This window comes from Porites lutea, chromosome 1 (genome assembly GCF_958299795.1).
Source record: "Porites lutea chromosome 1, jaPorLute2.1, whole genome shotgun sequence".
NCBI classification, from domain to species: Eukaryota; Metazoa; Cnidaria; class Anthozoa; order Scleractinia; family Poritidae; genus Porites; species Porites lutea.
Window position 1 is genome coordinate 6,192,124 of NC_133201.1, and position 17,349 is coordinate 6,209,472.

General features: G+C 40.6%; 1 protein-coding gene across 1 annotated transcript in view; it reads right to left on the reverse strand.

Annotated features, from left to right (window-relative positions):
• Positions 1–17,349, reverse strand: part of LOC140943694 (ubiquitin carboxyl-terminal hydrolase 48-like) — a 103,572-nt gene that overhangs the window by 28,254 nt on the left and 57,969 nt on the right. Inside the window, exons 10-27 of the mRNA XM_073392808.1 lie at positions 15,936–16,178; positions 14,921–15,009; positions 13,126–13,220; positions 11,811–11,895; positions 11,106–11,210; positions 10,104–10,234; positions 9,323–9,398; positions 8,466–8,574; positions 7,897–7,945; positions 7,313–7,359; positions 7,061–7,177; positions 5,943–6,235; positions 5,252–5,376; positions 4,412–4,528; positions 3,985–4,046; positions 2,284–2,400; positions 1,223–1,344; positions 417–553 (exon numbers count right to left, since the gene is read on the reverse strand). Of these exons, the coding sequence (XP_073248909.1) occupies positions 417–553; positions 1,223–1,344; positions 2,284–2,400; positions 3,985–4,046; positions 4,412–4,528; positions 5,252–5,376; positions 5,943–6,235; positions 7,061–7,177; positions 7,313–7,359; positions 7,897–7,945; positions 8,466–8,574; positions 9,323–9,398; positions 10,104–10,234; positions 11,106–11,210; positions 11,811–11,895; positions 13,126–13,220; positions 14,921–15,009; positions 15,936–16,178 (2,119 nt within the window). The remainder of the gene's footprint in view (positions 1–416; positions 554–1,222; positions 1,345–2,283; positions 2,401–3,984; positions 4,047–4,411; positions 4,529–5,251; positions 5,377–5,942; positions 6,236–7,060; positions 7,178–7,312; positions 7,360–7,896; positions 7,946–8,465; positions 8,575–9,322; positions 9,399–10,103; positions 10,235–11,105; positions 11,211–11,810; positions 11,896–13,125; positions 13,221–14,920; positions 15,010–15,935; positions 16,179–17,349) is intronic.

The following is a 17,349-nucleotide window of genomic DNA, read 5'->3' on the forward strand; positions in this document are numbered from 1 at the left end:
ACGGGCACTCTCCCTTTTCGACAAAAAAAGACAATAATGATTTTCGAGAGCGGCTTGTGGTCAGGGCGGGAATTGAAATCAGGGCCACCAAAATGGAGGTCAACATGGTTGAAACAGTTGTCACAGTTTTCACGACCTAGACGAACTTAGTTCAGTTCAATTCCCTAACCCAAAATTTTGTCCTAAGAGAGAAGTCGGCGTTAACATTCCGTTTGGAGTGGGGAGGTAGGTGGACAATAGACAGTTCACAGAATCTTAAACTGCAACAGTTTTACAATTAGAACACAATGAGAACCTACATACATGAACAACACCTTACTGAGTAAGTAATGTCCAATAGGTTATTACAATTAAGATCCTAAACAGAGTAGAAGATTGTATGAAATACAGGAATTTAAAAAAGTCACTGCACTTACATCATTTAAGATTTGTTGCACTTCCTTTTCGCTGTGATCCTTAGTAATTTTCCGAACATATATGGTGCCATAGCGGTAGTTTTCCACGTGTTGCGCTCTAGCTTGTATCCGAGCTGTGGCACACTCTGGACAAACATCTGTCGCAACGCGTAAAAGCAAAATGGTTAATTTCATCGTCCAACCCAATACGTGTAGAACAAAACTAGAGATTGTCTGCGAAGAGATCAACTCCAAATTCCAATCCATGCATTTCTGTCAAAGGTTTAATGTGAAAACAAAACTGCCATGATCGCCAGCACTTGTGATACGTGCTGAACGTATAGAATAAATTCCACTGCAAATTGCACTGCAGAAACGTTGTTATGAATCACGACTAGCTCGCACCATTATGTCGACCATTCGAGGAATTAAGTGAAAAACTTAACTTTTGTACGCAAATTAGTGACGGAAAAAAAAGCATGTTTTGACCACCAACATGGCCCTCTTGTCACGTGGTTAGGAACCAAGAATGCTTTGCAATTTATCAGCCAATCAGCGATTAACTATGCCTGACGTTAAATTAGGTGTATTTCGAAATTTCATTGGTTTATTCGAAGGCCTCTGACTGTTGCGATTAGCTACAACCATTGTTTTAGTACGACGAAAGGTGATACTCAATCCCACAATTATTGCAGCACACTGTTGCACGAAGTTTGATTGATTGGATGATTGACTGATTGAGGAGACCCCCGTCAGGTCCCTTGATGTACGATAGTCTCAAATGGCAATCTTTACGATAAAAAATTGAATATCACGTTGTGACTCACCGGGGCAAGTAGCCAACTGTCTGACGCCGTCTTCCGTTACATTTTTTGTTACCGTTATCACGTGGTCGTATGGGTAGTTTTGGGTGAGTATGTTCCACTCATGCTGCCAGATGTAACATAACCTGCCAGAAAGGAGTATTTCATTGGCCATTTGCTCACCTCCAATATTACACTTTGTTTACCAATCTCCCCCTATATTTCCCCTGGTATCCCCCGAGAAGCTGAAGACAGCGACTATGCAAAATTTTGGGGAGAAGACAAGGTGTATTTTGTGAGATGTGCACTAAATGGTGAATTAAGGAATAAATCGGCAGTTGCAGTTATCTACCTGTTCAAAGTGATTTTCAAATGATCGTGACCTATCGCCAGATAAATCAGGTGTCTTTGATCCAAGTCTAAATGAAGGTATGATCATTGCAGTTGTCAACGCAAATTCAACAATTGTCAATTAAGCCTAAAAAAGATCCAGGGCCTACAACTGCGATGGTCATATCTTCATTTAGACTAGTATTTTCCCAGTTCTCATTAACTTTATTCTATGTTTCATGCCTTTCACGAGTAAGATGAACTCTAAAAATTGGCCTACTCTCAATGCATGAGTTTTCATAGCTCAGTTAGTAAGCCCGCTTCAAACACCTCATCAACCAGCTACAATACTTACATTCGAGTTTCGGTGAAGGTTTTTTGACTAGGAATGAGCACGAGCGAAAACTTGGGACACTCCTTCACAATAGACCTCTTTAGCTTGTATCTTTTGTTTTCCTAATACAGGTCCTGTGATAACACTCTAGAGAACTGTTTCTTTCAAATTTCGTCTTACTCATGTGCATATCTACGCATAACTTACAAAACGACAGATGGTCAAGTTCTCTTGGCACGTCTATTGGGAAAACAGAACATACAGGCTAAAGAGTTTAATTTGCAAAGGCGTTCTTCAGGAGGGTAGATTACTTGAGGGATCATACGAGAAAAGAAGGACTGAAGCATGCCCTACAACAACCAACCTCGTTCCCACTCAAAAGAGAAGAGCCCTGGAAAAAGCAGTCTGTATAACAACTTACTCTTCGCTTGCGCCATTTTCCTCGTCTTCACACTCGGGATTAAACAGAAACTTTTCATGGCAGCAAAGAAGAGGAGCATTCTTTATACTTTCTGGTGGAGAGTTTCCTCTCGGGTACCTATAAAAAAACAAAAGGGACAAATACATCGGAGATGAACCCAACGGTTAAAACAGTCGAACCTCGCCCTTAAGGCTAACCTCTACGTTGGTTACGAAGTGCACTAGTCAGACGCCCTGTCACTTTCAGGCCTTCTTACGTTAGAGCAAAGAAGGACAGAGCTGTGTAAAAACATTTTTAACAAAATCGTAGAAAATCCCCTTGATGTTTTGCAATCTCTCATACCATTCAACGAGTGACCCTCTAAGGACCTCAGAACTTTACGTCATACCGTGTAAAGCCATTCAAGACCAATAGATGCCGTGACACCTTTATTAACAAATGCGCAGTTATTTTTTTAACAATTCATAGTTAGTTTTCGTAGTTGTAGGATTCATGTAGCTAGCATGCAAGTATTTTTGATATTATAATTCATACCTTTTTTCTATACATTGTAAACCTTAGCAATTCAGTCCACACTGCTTGTAAGGTATTCAATAACCCATTCTACCTCTACGGCTAATTTAAGGTTAGAGGACATTGGTCACTCTAGACACGAGAAGAAAAATGCACCGAGTTAAAGGAACAGGTTCACGGTTCAGCGCATGCTCATTTATCAAAAGCATGTTTTCTTCCGGGACATGCTGTATCGTCCTTGCGAACAATACGATCATGTCATAATTTTGTGAAAGAACCAATCTGCACACTCCCCTGGCAGTCACTTGATCAACTTATGTGCAAATAGCTGTAAATTAATCAACCACGGAATAAAACCTTCGGGTCAACAATAAATTCAACGTTGGTAGTGGTAGGGTAATCTACTAATTTTTTCTGCGATTTTAGTTCTCCTCCATCCTACTTCAGGTTACTCTGAAATACACTTCTACTTTGAAATACACTCTGAGATCGCTGAGATACATGTGAGTGGGATTATTAACCGATAAAATTAATAATAAATTGGAAAAAAGTTATTTAATTAACGAGCATGCGCTTATCCGTCAACCTGTCCCTTTAACTTTCCCAAAGACTTCTGGGAGTTAATGATCTATGAAATAAATCTTTTTTTTTTTTTTCAGGCTTCTTTACGCAATTGCATAAATTGCGTTCACTACGACGATCATTTCTTCATTTTGATTTCATTTCCGCAGTTCATATATGATTTATTTCATATATCATTAACACTCATTTCTTTCACGGGAACATATGAACCAACAATTGACCTGCTCCCAACGTCAGTGGCTTCATAGCTCAGTTGGTAGAGCATCGCACCGGTAATCGCGAGGTTACGGGTTCAAACCCCGTTGAAGTCCTGAATTTTTTTCAGGCTTCTTTACGCAATTGCATAAATTGCGTTCACTGCAACGATCATTTCTTCATTTTCACTTCTGGGACTGTTGCTAAGAACATGGACACGTGACAAGTCGGCCAACAACTAAACGGCGAGTCCCTGGTAACGATCCCAGAAATCATTGCAGGAGGTATTTTGGCTCCCATTACCTTGTCGTTTCTTAACGGGTTCTGCTGGTACCGATGAATCAATTGTATCGAATTGACTGCACCCGGTTTTCTGTGATTATCCACAAAATATCGGAGAAGAAGCATTACCTTACAAACTGTCTCCATTGATCTAAAAAGTCTTTTGAAACAGCACGAGCAACGACCGGATCCTGAAAGCAAAAAAAAGGAAACGCTAGAAAAGTTTTTACAGAACACTAAAGGAAAACACCTTGGAGAAATCTAAAGAAGCATAAACATCAAAGTGGTTTTAGTGAGTGATATATTACAAAAATAAATAAGAAAACTGTTCTTTTTTTAGTGTTTTTTTATTGTTGTTGTTGTTTAAGTTAAAAGACAGACTCGGACTGATATCTCTTTAAGTCGTTCCCCAAAATACATTTGTCCCTTAGCTCGGCGTGAATTTAGTCGGTCTGAAGTGAGGACGGAATAAAGTGCCTCTGGGAGTTTGGAAATATGAAGAAACAGGATATTTAACTTTTTAAACTTTAAGAATGAATGTTCTTTTATTACTCACATCATTATCCAAGGACGGCCGTTGTCTCTCAGAATAAAGCTGCGTTAATGCAGACCTTTGTTCTGATGCCAGTAATCTGTGAACTTCGGTTTTCTGTCGTTCCTCTTCATCTTCCGCCTGCACAAGGAAAAAAGGTTCAAAATAACCTGTCATCTAGAAGGTTTTTATTCTTCTTACCTTTACTGGTCAGGTGAGTATGTTTAAGTCAGACGAGCAAATTTCACCACCAAGCCTTGCTTGAAAATGGTAAAGTTGCGAAGTTTTGTATACAGCTATTTCGAGAAAGGTTTTCGGAAAAAGTGCACGCGACAATCCCGAAAGGTATTTTGTTTGTTTTGGGTTCTCTGTTCTTCGCAGAAATTTGAAACAAGGGCACGAGAGGCCATGGACATATGTTTGCTAGTGCTAAAGGAAAGCAGCAAAAGTAAGTTCGACAGCTACAGTGTCAGGAACAGTGCACTGATCATATCGCCATATTACCTGTCGGGATTGTCGCGATCAGACCTTTTCCGACGACCTTTCTCGAAATAGCTGTAAAAGAATTCCCCAAAATTTTGCGTACACGCGAGGCTCAATTGGTGGTGAAATTTGCTCGTCCAACGTATCATGGTTAAAAACCATTTGAACTGCTCTTTTAAAAATTTCATCTACTCATTTCCAAACTTGAACTCGTGAAATTCTCCCCTTTATAAGGTGTATTTGAAGGGTTTATCATGCTCAATAGCACCTTAACATTATACCGGTCATTCCTAAGCAGCTGTTGTTTGGCATCACGCAACTCGCATGCGTGGTGTGGTTATCAACTAAAAGGATGGCTGGCTGAAAAGAATCAAGTCTTACCTGACATAATCTGCATACTGAGTGAATACTCGTAAACTCGCAAGCAGCGGGAAAGTAATATTTTAACCTCTGCCAGACAGCATCTGAAACAAGCCGCCGACATGATTCTTCCGAAGATAAGTCTTCTACAAAACATAAATAAAAAACGACAACACGGTAAGAAAAAGTTTGTCAGAGTTTTCTCTTGTTTGTTTGGTTGGTTTTGCTTGTTTTCTATTTGTTTTGTTGTTGGTTTTCATTTTTTTTTCTGAACAAATCAGTACACAACGATAAAATATTGAAACCGCCAGCAAAGGACTGCAGAACCAGATAAAACTGACCGACACTCGCCTCCATCCAAGTTTTTCAGCACATGACCAAGTGACATTTAATAAATTTGAGATTTCACTGGTCCACAACAATGACTGTGCTGTAAAAGGCTTTAGTGACAACTTTGGGTTTTACTGTAGTAGAACCCCGATAATGTGACCTCCGTTGAATCGTAAAAACCGACTTAAGCGTATGAACAGGGTGGTCGTAAGGCGGAGATCCACGATAAAAAAAAACTTCTGGACCGCCCACTTAAGATTTCAAGCAATTCCTGTTTTACGGAAAAAGTATCTAGAAGGAAGCACAAGTACAAGGAGAGATATTCGACTCTTTATTTTGCTTGCAATTGTGCTTGCGATAACTGACAGGACTCTCAACTAACCATGTTCACAAAGTAAATCTTCATTGAATTTAGCGTCGGGTTCATTCAGGTCTTCCTCCGGAGTGTCTTGTTGCGGTGATTCTTTCTTTTTTTCCTTTCCATTTCTCAGCGTCTGTCCCATATCAACATCATTAATCTCATCTCCAGTTATTTTCGTTTCATCTTCTTCCTCTGTGTCGTGATTGGCTGTATTTTGAAACCGGTCAATCAAGTTCTGCCTCTCTGATTCTTGTTCAATTGCCAAACTTTTCCATCTAAGAAGTGATCTTCTGCCGACCCAATATAACTTTTCACTTGAAATGTAGATGCAGAAAAATAAATTAGTCTCGACCAAAGAGCGACTAGGTAGGATCACAACAAATTAAAAATAAACAAAAAGCAATATCAAAAAGGACAATAGAGTAAATTTAGCCTTACACGAGAGGAAACTTTACCACTGGCATCCTATAAATTTGGCAAAGTCCACACTATGTTCACTGGATAGCTATCGTATCATAAAAAAATTTAGAACTGGCATTCAGTTCACAAATGAAACGACTTTTTCGATGAAATTCTTGTACCGGAAGGCCACTGTGGCGCTTCGTTCGTTGAAGGATTGGTTGGGTCTGTTTTCTGTTGTGGCTGTTCACACCATACCGGATCGATTTCTGATCTAGCTCAAAAATCGATCCGAAATAGTGTGAACACTGCCAAAGCCCAAGCCGGCAAGTGTGCGAGTGTTGTGGAGTTTGCAGGGATTTAAAATTTGCGACAACGCGTGAAAATACCAAATCCGTCACTGACAATAACTAACAAGTGCGAAAAACTGATAAACAGCATGCTACGAAATATCACTTACAAATACGAAACCATTCACTGTAATGAAAGAGGACTGGAATTAAATTAACCATTTCGGGGATTTGGAGTGTTACAATTAGGCATTCTTGTGTAGTGAGAAAAATGTTCCGCATCTTTTCAGTCTCTTATGTTGGGTGATTTGGGATCACATCATTGGAAAAAACAAAAAACTGTCAACATTTCAAAAAACGTATCTCGTAGTCAATGGAGGAATTCCTTTGATGTGACGAGTTCAGCATCTTGCCAAAAAGTAATGATATCTGGGGAAAGAACTCATTTACCTATCAGTAGATTGACATTTCAAGGCATCTGTAACAAACTTGTGATCTTCCACCAGGCGGGCTTCAAATCGGATCCGTCTGCAATTTTCTTTTACGCAGTTGATACAAAGAGAGTCACTGCAAGGCAAAAGAAAATAAATATCAGCATTTGTGTTTTTGTCCATGTCCATATATGTCAAACCAACGACCTGAAACGGGCAACGAGAAATCAAAATGCTGTATTTACTAATGTAAGTGAAGTAATCTACTCACCTTTGAAGTCTGGGTAGTCCACTGTATTTAAGAAATATTTCATCGGCCTAAAAGATGAAAAATGCGTCGGGAGACAGCGATCTGTCAACGAGACCATCCTTGGGGAATTCCAAAGCAAGATGATAGTGTTTTGGGCGCAGTATGGTGTCTTACGTTTTCAACTAAATCGGCCCTAGAAACGAAAATTCGCTCGCCTATATCTCGGTAGAGTTTGGTGGTATCGATCTGAAACTTTGCATGCGAGTTTTTGTTGACATTGCCTATTAGCTGAAAAAAAAATTACGGCAATCCGAAAGAGTCACTTTAGCCTCCAGGAATATCTTAAAAAACCTTTTGGATATATTCTGTACATATATTAACTGTTACAAATAGTTTTTAGTTAAACAGGAAAAAAAACGCAGTAACTACGTAATAATCAATTCGAGCAAGGATTGATTATTCAATTGGGCTTTTGCGACAAACATTTGCGCTACGGTCTTTCAAAATCTGGATCCGCTTCTTGTCCGTTCTAGTTACTTTCAGTAATAATCCACACTGATAATAACTTACAAAAGTTTTTTTTGTAAAGTAAAAATAAAACTTACGGCTTTCATGTTTATCCTCTTGGCGTTAACAATTTCATTTGGATTAAGTCTGGTGTAGAAAAACGGCATTTATAGCGTAAGAAAGAGACCATGATAAAACATAATCTACGATACTATACTACCAGTACTTTGTCATGGGAAGGTCAATTTACTTAATCAGATTAGTTGATAAAACTAAATCTTTTAGTTTCACTCCCCCACAAAAGCAGAATGTTGTTCAACCCAGGAGCAAGGACGTAGTCGTGCAACGACGGCAAAGAATTGTACAAAAAAGAGTGATGTACGTACAAAGTTGTTGTTTTGCTAATCTAAACCTAAAGCTGGTATGACACTCCAGTTGCCGCCGTCAAGCTCTCTATTAGGCTCATTTAGCAACAGACCGGGAACGTCTGTTGACGACTACGCGCGCAAATCAAACAACTGGCTTGACCAATGGCAGAGCGGCAAATTGAGCACCGGAAGTCGTGTTAAGTCCTTTCCGCGCGCTTTCCCGTCGTCAACTGACGTTCCCGTCCTGTTGCTAAATCAGCGTATTATCCCGTAGAAGACAACACAAATTAACCTCTTACTTTCCGTGAGAACACAGTAGAGAAGTATTATCCACTGGAGCGGTTTCAATCTTGTCATTCATCCAGTCTTTTAACCATTTTGTTGAAATCCATTCATATGATTCAACTTCTGAAAAATGTCAAAGAAAACTACTTTTGTCACTGTTCAAAATAAAACATGCCCTGCTTTTCTAGAGCTGGTTTCTAGGTTGATAGGGAACTAATCGGGCTGGCCCAGCGAGAAGAGAATCCTGTGCTCCGACTGGCTACCCAACGGGCAAAATGGGCCTCTCTAATCCTACGGATCCTCCGTCCTTCCCCACTCCCCCCCTCCCCTAACCAGACTCCGCAAAAAAATCTTTTTGTCCATACGATAAATCCTTACTGACCAAGATTGTTTGGTGACAATGGCTGGATAATGGCCTCGTTCGTTCACGGATAGCACAGAAAAACCCCGCGACTAAGAACATGTTACGCTAAACTATACCAGTTAGGCCCCCTCCATAAAAGAACCTGTTTAGGCAAAGATCTGACACAGGTTCTTATTTTCTAAGGTGTGTAAAAAATTCTGTAGCAGTACACTTGGGGAAATAAGATAAGTCAACATTCAGGATCCTCTTTGGAGACTAACTGCCTTCTCACTCGCACTGCAATTGTAATGGTATACAGGTTTTTACCTACAGAATGAGCTGGAAACGATAAAATACCCTTCGTTACAGAGTATTTTTTTTCTTCAGAAAATAAGAGTCTATTTAAGAACCTAAAAAGCCTTTATTTGTGCCAATTACCATTAATGTAAGAACCTTGGGTAATGGGAAAATGGGAAAATGCAGATTGTTAGTTGCGAGCTCACTTTTACTGTATAAGTTGGTCCTCACCTGGGCTGACTGGCATTTCTTGATAAAGCTTTTGTATTTCAGCTTGTTTCGCTTTCCCTTTGAAAATAAGGGCTTCCTAAAGAAAAAGGACTTAGATCACGAAAAAATAGCTACAGGTTTTAACAAGAAACGGAGACAAATTAGTTTACGTTACATCGCTTAAGTTGTTCTGATTTGACAGCAATTTGCCACTTTACAAAAGGGAAGGGAACTAGAGCCGAAATGTGTCTCGCGAATTCAGGGCTGCAAATAATATTTTTTCTCTTAAAGGACTTGTGTTCTATTTAGACACCATCTTGGTCGGACAAAAACAAAAAATTTTGGTCGGACATCACCAAAACCGTTAACTTTTTCATACCTCTCGGGTAAAACAGAAAACATACTACGTCAATGTAAAAGAAGACTTCATTACCCAAGTCAATGTTGTTTCGTGACTTTGAGATCGTTCTAAAACAAAGTAGGATTTACTCACGGTAGATTTTTATTCTTCCTTACCGTATAATGATTTATGTTAAAAAAAATTATCCGGACATAATGTCCGAACATTAGCAAATTTTGGTCGGCCAGTGCCCAATGACCGACTCTTATTTGCAGCCCTGCGGCCCGGGATTGTTTCTGAAAACACGCCGCTCAGCTATTGGTCAATTTTTTCCCTCTCCTTAGAGACAGTCCCACAAGTCTTTACGAAAGTTAACCCGTTCCAGTTTCTTTCTCGTATCTGAAGTGGCGAATGGTTACCATGGTTACCGGTTACTTTATCACTTGAACCAAATCACCTTACCCTAAAGGCTTTGACCTGCATGACCCAGTCTTCAAACCGACTATTGTCTGTGGCCACTAACTCCTGCACATGAGGCGGCACATCAACATCAACATCAACATCGACATCCTCAGATTCACTACAATTGCTCTCTGAAAAAAGTCAAGGGTGATACTTATTGTACTTTACAAAAGACTGGATTCCACAAACATTTTGACGAAAGTAGGCCATTTTCAATTTTTTCGTAATTCGCATCTTCAAACGGCCAAAAACCACACCTTTTATACAAAGGCTACTTCGAATGGCATGAAAACTAAAACTCAAAATCATAAACTTCGCACTTACACTCATTTTCAAATCGAGGTTACCCTAGCCTGCGTCGCAGACGTAATTTAACCCCGGTTAGTAACGTCTGTGAAGCAGCGCGAAATCCTTGTTCCGGGCCACCAACGGGACTCAACAAATTACCGGAAATGCACTTCGAATTTCCTTTCAACCTCATTAGCAAATCGACAATAGCTTTTTTAACAGGCCAATCATGACATGTACTCACATCCAGGTACACAGGTGGGGCCTAGAACAAGGATTTCGGCGATGTTTCACGGACGGACTTAACTAGAGTTAAGCTTCGTCTGTGGCACAGGCTAAGATTACCCTCGCTTTCAAAACGAGGCTCAGCAACTCAAAAAGGGCCTAACATCTTTGAACTTCTGAAGTACAATCACAATGATTATTTCAATGTGAAATTTTCTTCCTGTCCTATATCCAACGTATAAAAGGTTTTGTAAATGTGGAGGCTCTTTTCTTGTAGACTAGAAACAGAAAGAAGTAACTTAAGAAATAACTTAGGTCTTCAGCGAACGACCAAGTTCACACGAAGTGTAAGGACGCTTGAAAAGGGGGCAGACAAATTAGAAACAGACGAAAAACCGGCTGTAAAATTTGCTTAGATAAAACTGACAAATTTATATTATTAGGAACAATTTTGTTTTTAATTCTTAAAACTAGGATGATTTTCCTCACCAGCGTTCTGATGCTCTTGGAGAGTGTAAACCAGTGTGTAGGCATTCTTTGAGACATGATAGCCTTTTGCGCATTTCGGTCTCTTGGCAGGCTTCATACTTGTGTCTGTAACAAACAGTTCAGAGATCAGTGAATTTTTCTAATGACCAGTATTTCATTCTCCTTGTAATATCACTTAAGAGTAAAATCAGTCAGTACCAAACAAATACGGTAAATCCTTTTTAAAGCATATCGAGAGAAATTAATGGAGATGGGAGGAGGTTGGAGGGCTTATGTAAATTGATGAAACAGTGCTGTTAGCAGAGAACGAGGAAGATCCATCCTGGAGTTATGGTACTCTAAATCCTGTTTTCGATGAAGGAAAACATGGAGATTTGGAGATTAGCATGGAAATTTGCCTAATATTGTTGCAAATTGTACTGAACCTTGATCAAAGAGTCAAACATTTATTGATAAATAAGGTTAATCAATACAGTCTCCGTACACTTTTCTTGCCAAACCAATGGAGGGAGGGAAACGGGGGGGGGGGGGGGGGGGGGGGTGTCAGTTGGACGATTGCTTATAAAAGAGGATTTATTGTAGATTACAATTTACCATCTTGTTTTTTCTTTACAGTTAAATGGAAGATATCATGACGTAAAACTGTCAAGTTTGACGTCCTCTCTAACAACATAACAGAGAAGAAACAAATCAATCGTTATGTACCTGCATCGTCTTCATCCTGTGAAAGTTTCAATTTTCCCTGCATCTTGACAATATCTTCGTCATTAAATTTGTACCACGAACCTGACTAGAGATTTAAGAGAAGTTAAATCAGCTTAAATAGTCTCTGTGGTTACTTTAGGTGATTTAAGTATCTTACGGGTGTATAGATTTAAAAGACGATTTATTTTTAACTGTTATTCATTGTCTTGTACCAGGTGCAATTACAAGTACATTGAGCTTTTATCAAACAAGAATATCAGTGAAGAGACAGATTTCAAATACGCGATCTATTACCACTCGATCCTCAAAGACGGGATAGTTATGCTGACATATATGTTGTGGATCAATTTTATCCTTGGTTTAATTTTCATTCCCTTTGTTTTAAACTCATTATCATAAACCTAGGATGAAATTGAAACAAAACATCTGTCTGTATCAGCAAAACTATACTGTCTTGAATAGCTTTTTCTTCGTGTTGGTTACGTGTATGTGTTATGTATTTCATTGCTGTTAATAAAGTTGTTGTTGTTTCCTTTCCTAATTTTTACTTAAGCCTCTTTGTAACCTGAGTTGGTTTATCTCTAAAACACTGAAAATTTGAGTCTTGAAAAAAATTGGCTACGAGGCATACCAAAACAGCGGGAAACCGATACCAAATTAAAGCTTGAACGAAGCTGCTAAGACTGGGCTCAAATAAAATGAGATTTACTCTTGGCCGCCTAAAGAGTTAATAGGCCATTTCCGAGGCTAAAAACCCTCACTTTCAAAATGAGGCTAGGTGCACAACCTTTCTTGTGAAAATGAGTTCTATTTGCATGGGAATGAAAAATGATTTCCATATCAAAGGCTGAGCACCTACCCTCGTTTTGAAACAGAGGCCCGGGAGAACTCAGAAAAGGCCTATTCACATAAGGTTAACAGATAAAGTGACAACCGCTGGCAGCTAAAAGCCATCGAAGCATCGTGGGACAGGGAGGACTAGTTCACGGTTCGCTAAGCCCTGTGGTTAGAGCTACAATCTAGGACAAAAATATTACGAAAAATGGGCATTGCTACGTCTAGTTTCAAAATAAAGCTCTTAAAAAGCAATGCCAGTTACAAAATACTTCAACCTTTCTCCCAGAAACAATGTTGAAGTCCGGCTGGATCGTCTTTGCCCCCAGCTGAACAACACTGATAAGGGTGGGGTGGGGCAGAGGTCATGGTGCATGTGGTACCTTATCCACGGGATGGGGGTCCTGTGGTTAAGTAGTCTGTGTGAGGCATAACGATTGAGGCACTAAGTGGTACAGTGAGAAGGGAGTCAAATTCACACCTTTTTGTCCCTGATATGAGCCACGTAGTGACCAGAATAAGCACTCACTCCAAAGTGAATCAACACTGCACTTAGTTCATAAACAGAGTTAGAGCCTGCAGAAAAGGATAAGCAAAAGTTACTTTAAAAATATTGCCCATTTGAAGGTAATGCGCGAGACTGGTAGCCTCTTCACATGAGCGCGTTTGACCAGGCTGGCGCGGTTTCCGAGATCTCGCCTTAACTCTAAATCCTTTGTAAAATTTTCGATATGTTCTTTAATATACGAGAGAGCGAGCTAGCTCGGTTCCCGAGATCTCGGTTTTTCCAACCGGGATCTCGGTAAATTTTGCTATATGAACACTTCAGCCCGGTTACCGAGATGAAAACGGGATGCATTCAGGCGGTCCAGATGGCACCATCTTGCCTACTGTATTTTCCACATCATAAGCATCCCACTTAACTGCAGCGATACAGCTTTAAGAGTTGCTACGATCGGTGCGAAAGTTATATTTCTTGTGTTTCGCTATGCATCTCGAAAACCGGGCTGAAATTTCTCATATGAAGCCGAGGCGAAATTCATCCCGGTAACCGGGCCAGCACAGTCAACCGGGCTCATGTGAAGAGGCCCTGGGAGGGTATTTCATTGAATTGCACCATGGAATTTCATGTGGGACAAATTTTGACCCAGTGTCTGCGCAGCGCAATCTCGTCATAGCCAAAGAAAGAAGCGAAAGTGTTTCCAAAACAATCTAAATACTGAGCAGAACTCGATACAGTCATCCGGAACGAAGGATTGGTATGTGAACGACAAGCACGCATCAATTTAAAACAAAAAAACATTAAGGAGAACAAAACCTTCAGCGAAATTTATCTTACGGTAATGCTGTGTTACGTTTGACCAAGGTTTTGGCGGCTGTATCCCGCCTCAAAGTGACGCTGGAAAAATATGGTTTATTTTCGCAAAAACAAGGAGAAGAAATCTGTATTAAGCACGAAGTATAGTGTAGTTTTAACCTCTGCTTGAGACAGGACAGTCATTTCTAAGAGGTCGAAGTGTAATAATATTGTCACTCGACCTTAACCACGTATAACTTCTTTAATGATTTTGATAAAGTGTAGGAGCTTCGGCTCCAACAATCAGTGGTGGGTAGCCATAGAGTTCTGATAAAAACTGTCTAAATATCAAGACCGGTTTCGGAAATCTGTCTAAGATGGTTTCCTTCGTCAGTTGCTTTAAGCAGGTAATGCTCGTGTGGTTGCGAGCAAAAGCAAGTGACTTTATGACCCCTTGCATAGTCAGAAAAGGGACGCACAGTTTGAGAAAGTAACCAATCAGAAGTGTACGATTTCGATCCAGTTCGCTAGAATTGGTGTGCTATGTTTTTAGCAATAAACAATAGATGCAAACTGGACGTGTGCAAATTTGCTTTAGGATGTTTGTTTAACTTCATGATGGTTTTTAACATGTAAGTGTTTCGATAAAGCATTCAAAGAGTCGAATTTGGATTTTAGCGCAGACCCTGAAACTGGTGTAGCTTTTTACGGGGCGAAGGTCGTTCCTTCCTTCTGGGCTAATTTACGTCCCTGAGTATACTAAGACCATTTAAACGAGAAAAAGTATCACGTGCTTTATCGCCGCACTGTGTCCTTGTGCACGTGATTGCAGCTTGAAAGTACCCTGAGTACAAGAGCTTTTTTCTCGCGTACAGCGAGATGCTTCGCGCAGGCCGACACATGTTCGACCGAAGCCCGAAGCCAGGGCTTCCAGGGTAGCTTGGAGCATGCAAGGAAATAAGGAAATATCAATGCTTACCAATATATTCACTTTTGACGTGATCTTTCATGTCAAGAGTATCAGGAAACTGAATGAATGAGTTCAGTTTTTTCTTGTAGCCAGTTTTTCTGTATGAAAAGAGAACTCATACTCAGCAATTCTAACATCGGATAAAGTATTGTTTCTACTGAGTCAATAAGTTTGTAAAGGAATAAATAGAGAGCTGTAATTAGCAACAACGACGGCGACGGCAACGAGAACGTCAAAAAGAGCAATAGGTTTAGAATGGGAAAACAAGAACTCTGCACGCTTTTGTACATTTCTTCGCCATCACTGCACAACTACGACGTCAAAATGCCTAATTCAACGTTTTATGGAGAACGCAAATAGGCGACGACGAATTTTTCGTTCTCTTTCTACGCTTGAGTGCAGTTGCAACGAAATCAACTTCAGGGAAATTCGCCTACATTTCACATTGTCAGCGAACTGGAATAAGCGCGACAAAGATTGGAAAAAAAAAAACACCAATTCAGTTTAAACGTGACGTTTTCGCTGCTATCGCCGTCGTCCATGCTAAAACTCCCCATTATCACCCTCCTACGGAAAACAAATGACTAAGAGCGAGTTTACATGAGAAAACTCGAGCTTCATACGGATGACTTCTCGATTTCGTATCGCGTTCAGATGATGACCGGGTCATTTCATATCGAAAGCATGAAATGACATGAAAGCATGTGCTATCAGTTCCAGTCTAACAGCAGACCGATTTCACACAGAAACGAGTGGTAGTTTCGCTTTTACATGATACCGTTGCAAAATTTCATACCGGAGTGATATTCTCCATCCGGTACCAAAACCACGGTGAACTCACACCGATGTGACTCGAGCCGGCATGACGTTTTGTGGTGGTATCATGTAAACAAGTGCAGAGCCACAAGAAGGAACAGGAGTGAACTCGCGCCACCGCGAGAGTCGGCCCGGTATCATGAAAACAACTCCTAAATATACATTTAAAAACTTTGAGTGTACTGGTCCGAGGCAGAAGCTCAATTACCTGTCGAAAACAAATCGTAAAAGTTGCAAATTCAAAACAGGAGGTAGCGTATGTAGCTCAATGTATCGCGCAGCGTTCTGTTTCCCGTTACACTGGGTACAATAATACTGATTATCTCCATCCAGTTTTTCCTCCTTCAGAAATTCTTTTATGCACTGGTTGAGAGAGGAGTGCCCTTGAATGTTTAGATCCAGTTCATAGAACCTAGAAAGCCTCTTGGATTTGTTCCCACAGCTGTGACATCTAAAATAAAAGAGATTTAGCAGCTATAGGTCTGGCTTTCATATGAACGATACGATCGCTACAATCGCTGAAATAAGAATTTCAGCGACCACAGCGATTCTATGGAAACCACTCTCCAGCGACAACGATCGCTAAGATAAAAAATTTTCTATCTCAGATATCGTTGTCGCTGAGATCACTACGACCACTAGAGAAAAATTTCCATATGTTCCCATAACATTTCTTTTTTCCAAAAATCGCAGCAATCACAGCGATCGTAGCGATCAAAAAGAAACTGGGCTATAAAATAGAAAGTATAGAAACCCAAAAATTCAAATTTGCAAAATTAGTTACCATATTGTCATATTATCACCCAAGTCACCCAAGGGTCACTTGGGTGACTAGGGTGAGTAAGATGACTTGGGTGACTACGGTGACTTGGGTGAGTAGGGTAACTAGAACGACTTGGGTGACTAGGGTGACTTGGGCGACTTCAGTGACTAGGGTCACTTGGGTAACTACGAAGACTTGTGTGACTAGGGTACCTAAGGTGACAAGGGTGAGGTGGGTGACTTGAGTGACCAGGTTGACTTGGGTGACTAAGGTGACTTGGATAACTAGGGTGACTTAGGTGACTAGAGTTACTTAGGTGACTAGGGTGACTTGGTTGACTAGGGTAACTAACATGACCAGGGTGACTAGGGTGATTTGGGGGTGACTAGGATGACTTGGGTGACTAGGGTGAATTAGGTGAATAGGGTGACAAGGGTGACTACGGTGACTAGAGTTACTTGGGTGACTAGGGTGATTTGGGTGCCTTGGGTGCCTTAGGTGACTACAGTGACTACGGTGACTTGGAGGTGACTTGGGTGACTAAGGTGAATTGGGTGACTAGGGTTACTTAGGTGACTAGGGTTACTTGGGTGACTTAGGTCATTTCGGTGCCTGGGGTGACTAAGGTGACCAGAGTGACTAGGGTGACTTGGGTGCCTTCAGTGACTAGGGTGACTTAGGGGTGACTAAGGTGACTTAGGCACCTTGGGTGACTAGAGCGACTAGGGTGACTTGCGTGACTTGGGGTGACTAAGGAGACAAGGGTGACTTGGGTGACTACAGTGACTAGGGTGACTTAGGGGTGACTTGGCTGACCAAGGTGAATTGGGTAACTAGGGTGACTTAGGTGACTTAGGTG